We start from the raw sequence: 8,022 nt of genomic DNA, 5'->3' as shown, positions 1-8,022 counted from the left end.
AACAATTCTATACCAATCTGGCACCTAAATGTCGTCTGCTGTGTGACCCGCGAGAGGAAAACGCATCGCGCAGTTTATTACACAAGGGACACAAACTAGTTTAACAGCATGCATTAACACCGTGTGTGCGGGTGCTGCTTTGATAATATTTCTTAAATATATAATAAAGTGACGTTCATCAGTGGAGCTAAACTTGTTGTATGTTTTATCTGATATGTTGTGTCTTTATGCATAGTTTGTAACTGGAATATAGTAAAAAATAAAAATAAAAAAAAAAAGATAATAAAGCGTGTGAATGTTTGTGTTTTTTGGTTGTCTATGCTGCCACCTTGTGTCGCTGTGGCAATACTACATTCTTTGACTGTTCTGCTGCTGTCTAATTATAATATAATTCATTACCTTTGGACACAATAAGACTTATATTTTAGTAAAGAAAACTATTGAACATACTTACTGACACTCCTTATCTTGTTTTAAAGAATAAAAAACGTCAAATGTAACTTCAATTATTTAAAACTTTTTTTTTTTAATATATAATTGCAATCAGTTTTGATGCATGTTAAAAAAAAAAATGAGATTTCGTATTCGTAATTATTTATAATCTGGATAAATGTAATCCACATTACACGCTTTGAAAAACCGGCCCCAGGAGTTTTCATTAATTTTCTCTATGTCTGTCTTAACACTGCTCTGATGCTTTTGAATCTACGTGGAGATCTTAACACGCTTCCACGTTCCAGTCAAGTCACGTGACAATAAGAACTGTAAACTCTGATGGCCCCGCCTACTCTACAATTGAGAGACAGTGCAGGCAGCTTTACAGTAATTGTAGCTAACACAATACTAACATTTCAACCAGCATGCACATCCATTCATTATACAGGTCTCTGATGCGCGGTTCTGAATGAAACACATGCTTTTGCAAACATGTATCTTCATTTTAAAACATGATTATTTGGTACTACAGCTATGGCCAAAAGTTTTGCATCACCTAGAATTAAATAAACTAAAAATAAAATAAAAACCACTATATGAACATAATTCAGAGCAGGTCTTCCAAATCCTGGTCCTGGGGACCCCCTGTGTCTGCTGGTTTTCATTCCAGCCAAGCTCTCAATTACTGAACTAGACCCTTCATTGAACTGACCATTTGCTTAATTAGACCTTTTTATTTGTTTTCAGCTCTTAAACAGTTACAGATTTCAAGTTAGCTAGAACATTTGATAAGTAACTTGAACTGCAACTGTTTAAAAAACAAGTAAAAGGTCTAATTAAGAGTTAATTATTTAGAGCTTTCATTAACATAATATTTAACCCAACTGCTTCCCCTAATGACTGACATGCTTTGACCCAGAAGACACTGCTGGGGTGAAATGACCGAAGAAGTAAAGCAGGGAGAGCTTTATACTGAGAACCAGCGATCCAGAAGCATGTCAACTGAGAACCAGCGATCCAGAAGCATGTCAACTGAGAACCAGAGACCCAGAAGCATGTCAACTGAGAACCAGCAAGCCAGAAGCATGTCAACTGAGAACCAGAAGCATGTCAACTGAGAACCAGCGATCCAGAAGCATGGCAACTGAGAACCAGAAACATGTCAACTGAGAACCAGCGATCCAGAAGCATGTCAACTGAGAACCAGCGATCCAGAAGCATGTCAACTGAGAACCAGCGATCCAGAAGCATGTCAACTGAGAACCAGCGATCCAGAAGCATGTCAACTGAGAACCAGCGAGCCAGAAGCATGTCAACTGAGAACCAGCGATCCAGAAGCATGTCAACTGAGAACCAGAAGCATGTCAACTGAGAACCAGCGAGCCAGAAGCATGTCAACTGAGAACCAGAAGCATGTCAACTGAGAACCAGCGATCCAGAAGCATGTCAACTGAGAACCAGCGATCCAGAAGCATGTCAACTGAGAACCAGCAAGCCAGAAGCATGTCAACTGAGACCCAGCGAGCCAGAAGCATGTCAACTGAGACCCAGCGAGCCAGAAGAATTTCAACTGAGAACTTCTAGAGATCCAGAAGCATTTCAACTGAGAACCAGCGAGCCAGAAGCATTTCAACTGAGAACCAGAGCGCCAGAAGCATTTCAACTGAGAACTTCTAGAGATCCAGAAGCATTTCAACTGAGAACCAGAGATCCAGAAGCATGTCAACTGAGAACTTCTTTACCCTAGTGTGGAAGAACCACATGTCATGTTTGCTATAAGATGTAAACTGCATAGTAAAAACCTGTCTAGTGAATACAACATATAGGAACTGATTCTGTTAACTACAACCACTTTAAATCAAGATTTGACCTCTCCAAAAAACACTCTACATCCAAATGATCTGGGTTAGTCCATCTGGACTCTGTTAGAGTTACTAGTCAGTGCCCCATTTAAAATACCGTACTATAAAAAAGCAATACCGCAAAAATATACAGAGCCTAAAATTACACAGGGCAAGAAAACTGCATACAGAACAGCAGAGCAGTAAACAGCAAGGGTCTTAGTGAAAAACAAAGAAGGACTTCAACTCAATTTTAAAAGTGAACCACAACGTGAAATTTTAATGTAGTATAAAAAAACCAAGGTTTCACAGTGATTTGAGAGTCAATTTCACACGTTATTTGGTTAAACTGTGGTCTAAGAAGTGTTCTTTGTATTTTTTCATACATTAAAATTGTTATTAGTATACAGATAATGATAACACTGTCAGATGCGTTCGCATCCCCCATTTCAGAACAGCATATGCTGATTAGCTGGATTTGTAGCTCCCTGACCAAACGTCTAGAAGCTGGTTTGTAGTGTATAACAGCACAAGATAACTCCATTTGGGATTGATGGATAAACTGGTTAAAAACACCAATGAATCAGTCAAAATGTGCAGTGATGTTAAAATCGATAGGCAGCGATAAATGAGTGGAAAGACCCACAGCAATGATAAGTGTGCTAAACAAGATTATTAAAAGCCTTTGTGGAGAGTCTTCATCTTGCATTCTGTACCATGGTGAGGAAACCACTGGCTTTCTTTCATGCATCTATAGATTTTCTTTGGAAAAAGATGGGACGACATGCAGAAACAAAATGCAGGACATTTTTGAAACCCTTAAAGATTCCAAGATTCCAACCATAAAAATAAAAAGTCATACTCTTTCACAGCTATCCACTCCAGGCTGTTTGTAACAGGTGTAACGGCATTGATGTGCACAGTGGTTTTAAATAAAGGCTCCAGTGTCAGAAACAGACCCTTATTCCTGATCTAGCCATCTGCATAAATCCATCCAGGTTACAGAGGAACAAGATCTCGAGAAATTGTCATTGTGTGGGATCCTGAAAATTCCTGGAAAGTAGTCTTCAATCCCAGATTTTTGGATAGGGTTCCAGAAGTATCTGTTTCCCCTGCTTTAAGGAAAGACAGACACTTTCATTAGTACAGTTCTGCACTGAAAGAAAATTCAAACAAACACACTATCTATCTGCAGTCTGTTTCAAATGATTATTTTTATATAGAAAAACATAGTTCTGTATTCCTGTCCTTTCATGTATGGTGACCTCTATAGGGAAGGATAAAAAACAACTCTTCTGGTTTTTATATGCAGACATATGGAAGACACAAATGCATGATGACCTCATATGAGGATGACATTCCCCCATATAAAGCAATGGAAAAAATGTCAATGAAAAACGGTGTCCAAAACTACTATTTTTCAGCTATTTTCACTATTTCTTGCATGAAAGGGTTGCAACTTTCTCTGTTCACTTGTATACAGATCTAGGAAAGATAACTCCACTCAAACATGTAGATGGATCCAGAAGCATAGGAAAGATAACACATATACTCATGTACTAAAATAGTTTGGACACAGAAACTATTTTATTAGTTTCACCAAGTTAGTCTTTATGTAAAGTAGTGCGGATGTGTTATTTGAGAACTGAAACTCAAAGTTTGACAAGACAAGCATTTTGGGGAATGCTTTCATCCGATGTGATGCGTGAGAGATCTTGTATAAATCTATTTCGGTAAAACTATGAATGCTGGCTTCACAGACCCTGATTATGAGCAATCTTGGATGACCTCGTGTCAGGTGATGTCGCCTGTGAAAAGTCAACATGCATTTTTATGAAACCCCCTGATTGAAACTTGCATTCCAATTGGCTAATGCAGGGTCACAAGACCAAAATGAGTTTGTGCCGTTCCAGTTGAACGGTCAATAGCGACACCATCCCACAATAAACAAAGAAACAAAACTGCAGACCAGCCACGGCATAATTCTGAATAAGAGTTTAATAAATCTAATAAAACAGATACTGACTCCAGTGTTCACTGTATTCCTTACAGTGGAAAACTGTTCCTGTTGGGCTGAAAACCACTACAAGCCTCAACTCCAGTCACTATCGGTGTACTGCTAGTACCTACATCAGTGTGTGAGGTGCACTGCAAATGCCTGTGTTGTGCACAGACCCAGCCCAATTCCTCGTCTGACAAGTCAGACAGGCACCAGTGACACAATCATTTAGCAGACTTGCAGAGGCTAGGAGGTGAACTATGCATCACAACTGCTGCTGCAGAGTCACTTACAAAGGGACCTCGTTTGTTTTACGTCTCATCTGAAGGATGAAGCACAAGGAGGTTCAGTGACTTGCTCAGGGTCACACACAGTGAATCAGTGTCGGAGCTGGGATTGAATCAGGAACCTCGTGGTAAAGCCCCTTTATTTAACCACTGGACCACCAAGCCTATGTGAGAAAAATCCTGTTCTGAGGAAACTCAGCCAAAGGGAGGGACACTACAAGATCAAGAGGGGTTTAGCATGTTGGCACAGTCTTGGTCATTTTAGTAAGCTATCTGCATATGCCTGCATAAAGACTACATATCCCATCATTCCTCGCTGTTACTATCAGGGTAAAGGTATGCTGGGATCTGTAGTTTTTTTTTGTATTCTCTTGGTGTTTGTTCAGGTTGCTGCTGGCATAGTCCCGACCCTTTTACTAATACTTCTTCTAAACAAGGTAGTTCCAATAATAACCAGGCTGGGTGCAGGTTTCATTTCAAACATCATGGTAGGATTTGTAGCAATACGAAAATGAACTTATTTAAAAACTTTTTGACTGACATGTTGAAGACATTGAGAAAGACAAAGTAGGATTTATTATGTAAAACAAATCTTTCTGGTCACTTGACTTGAACCACTAGACCTGCACAAGCCATGTGACAGTTGTGTGCAACTATTCAGTATTGACTCCACAAGGGCATAAATGTGGGTGCAAACTGCCTGATCCTAATTGGACCCCATTCTGGGGTGGTGTTTCCTCTGCATATGGTTGATGATGACACATAAAACCACCTGCACCAAATACTCACCTCAAAATACAGCATCGCTTATGCGAGCTCCACCCTCTTCCTTCTCCTCGCTCTCCAACTCCCTCTCCGTCTCTCCCTCGCTGCTGTCCAGCACTGTCCCCTCCTTGTCTTCTCTCTCCCCTGGCTGTCCCTCAATCTCTCCTTCGGCTTTAGCCATCAGACTCTGTTTCACACTGACCGAGATCACCAGGGCCTGCAGCACACCGTAGACAAGCGCAAACTGGGGCAGATAGGCCTGGACCAGCCACAGCAGCAAGCCCATTCCAGAGACGGACACAAGAAACAGCGCCATCCCATGGATCCAGAGCTTCAGCGCGCCCTTGAGGCCAAACACATCCAGGCAGACTCGAACAACCGGGGAGCTGACGTACAGGAAGCCGACGACAAACAGATCGAAGAGATGCCGCAGGAAGTTGAAGGAGATGTCGTAATGTTCCGGGAGGATTACGTGGTCCCATTTGGGGGTCTTTTTAAAAAGGGCAGGGGGTGTAGTGTCCGGGGATCCGGAGGGGGCCATGGAATACACACTTCCTGAAAAGTCTGCCTCTTTCAAGGGAATGGGGGTAATGTTTTTTACAGGCTCCAGCTGCTCTGGGTTCCTCCAGTACCAGCGTATCAGTGGCAGTGCCTGCCACCACCTCTGGGGGGAGCTCTTGTTGATCACAGCTCCTTTGACAGGACCCAGCTCCTCTATCTTCAGAAGCATCTTTCTCTCCCCCTCCTTTGCTTTTTCTCGTTCCACCCTCTCTAACTCTCTCTCTTTCGCTAGCTCTAGTTCCTTCACCCCTTTTCTGCTGCCCCATGGTCGATAGTACAACACAGGCTTGACCCAGCCCCAAGCTCGCCCCACTAAAGACATCCTGCCCAAATTTCTTTAAAGAGTTTGATTTGGTTATTATTTAATGTATAACTGCTGGGTTCGTAAAATGGTCTCAATAGAATACCTTTTCTTAATTGTTCAAACTAACCTGCATTATCCATGCATGTAAGCCAATTTAAAAGTATTAACTTATAATTTAAAATCACAGATTCAAAAATCCGTTGATTACTTGAATTTTCTATTTGCAATACGTGTAATTGAGTGGGTCCTCTATAAATATGTGCTACAAATGAAATCTTAATTTAAGGTTGTTTAAATAGTCTATTATGTATTACAAACAAACAAAACCGTATCTAAACGTGTAATATACTGATTTTTTTTTGCGGTAATACGTCAATGTTTGTAGAGGACGATGTGGCTTTTTTTTGTCTTAGTATGGAATTTGGTTTGTTTATCTTATCAACCGTCTGTCGATTGCTTCAGTCCCCTTACCCCTTGGCAAGCAGCTGTAAAAACGCAAGCTCTCTTACCGATTGCTTATTTATTCATGAGTTCAGCTTTGCTCTCGCCCTACCTCAAAACACACAGCTGTCGACTGTGTTACAAACTTTCTATTTCAGAGTTGTTGTTTTTTTTGTTAATTTGTTATTAAACTAACCGATTTCTCTGTCACTTTCCAATCGTTCTCAAATCGCTTTTCTTTTCGCTTCTGAAAACTCGGTACTGTGGAAATGGTTTAAGCCCTCTCTCTAGTTTTCTAGTCGCTCTAATTAAAAGGATGACCTTTCGCCTATATGCTCACAAACCACACCCAGGGCGATGTTTCACCTTTTTCGTAGTCTGGCCGAATTCCAAGTTTCGCTTCATAAATTTCAAGTCAAGCGGCTTTTGTTAGGACCACAAAGGCCTTGTGTGAATATAACCAGCTCTCAACGTTGTTAGTACCTGTGTGTTAATATTATCCGGAAGCTGTTTTTCTGTTTTTTTTTTTTCTCAACAACGTTTTTGTTTATCAAAAAGGTACACAAAGCCGGCTCTGTGTGGAAATGCACCTTCACCTTGTATCTCTGCCCCCTCTCTCTCTCACAAGCTTACAGTAACTGTAAAATTTGAATATATTGAAATCATTTTGGTCAAAAACGTCATAGCATAATTTTGAATAGATAACTTATTACATTAAAACATAAGCAAAAAACTTTAAATATTTTGCCACGTCCCCCATTTCCCTTGTATATTAATACGCCTTGGATCTACACTTAAAAAAATCTTCCTGTCGTTCACTCAGAGTTCAGCGGGCACCGAGAAAAGTCGTTTACTAATTTTTACCTTCCTTTACTTTGTCAATAGTACTCTGTAGTCTGGTATTTTCTTTTACTTTTAATTGTCTTGCTGCTGTATTGGAAAGCGGAGGGCTCTTCCAGTATCCACAGTTTATTTTCTCTCTTTTTTTTGTATTTATTTTGTATAAAGCAGATATGTTGCTCTTTTCCCCCAAAAATGTCCTTTTTGGTCTCAGAACCTTATTGTCCAAAAACAAATAGGAAAATGTCACCAAACAAAGTTGAACATGATGAAGCGTAATGAGAATCCAACTCCGTTTAACGAGACAAAAAGGAAACACGCTGGTGAGGTTTAAAAAGTTGAAATAATATTTTAGAAGTCGTCTTAACTTCCAGGTGTGGTATGTCAAACTTCTTTCACTTTTTTTAAAATAGGAAAACGTACTTTTCAGCGTTGTCTCTGTAAATCCGTTTTTTTACAGCACAAAAACAAATGCTAATAAAAAAGTATAGTTAGTTTTTTTTTGTTGTTCTCTGTTTGGTTCTTTTGTATCAAGAAACGCGGGTTAGT

At 40.1% G+C, this 8,022-nt stretch overlaps 1 protein-coding gene across 2 annotated transcripts; it reads right to left on the bottom strand.

The window, feature by feature from the left end:
- Positions 1 to 2,527: 2,527 nt before the first annotated feature.
- LOC131735424 (uncharacterized protein C6orf47 homolog) lies at positions 2,528 to 8,016 on the bottom strand. 2 transcript variants are annotated; one of them, XM_059021561.1, is made up of 2 exons: positions 5,352 to 8,016; positions 2,528 to 3,391 (listed from the first exon to the last, which is right to left on the bottom strand). In XM_059021561.1, the coding sequence occupies exon 1, from the start codon at positions 6,208 to 6,210 to the stop codon at positions 5,353 to 5,355; it is 858 nt and encodes a 285-aa protein (XP_058877544.1). In that variant the 5' UTR covers positions 6,211 to 8,016; the 3' UTR covers positions 2,528 to 3,391; position 5,352. The 2 variants fall into 2 exon arrangements, with proteins under 2 accessions (XP_058877544.1, XP_058877545.1); XM_059021562.1 differs by having other exon boundaries at positions 2,528 to 3,388.
- Positions 8,017 to 8,022: the final 6 nt, after the last annotated feature.

The sequence above is a fragment of the Acipenser ruthenus genome, unplaced genomic scaffold (genome assembly GCF_902713425.1).
Source record: "Acipenser ruthenus unplaced genomic scaffold, fAciRut3.2 maternal haplotype, whole genome shotgun sequence".
Taxonomy (NCBI): domain Eukaryota; kingdom Metazoa; phylum Chordata; class Actinopteri; order Acipenseriformes; family Acipenseridae; genus Acipenser; species Acipenser ruthenus.
This window is presented reverse-complemented; position numbering and strand designations above follow the sequence as displayed.

What these genes read in the sequence shown, in the direction of transcription:
- LOC131735424 (XM_059021561.1), bottom strand. Translation starts at nt 6,210, where the DNA reads ATGTCTTTAGTGGGGCGAGCTTGGGGCTGGGTCAAGCCTGTGTTGTAC.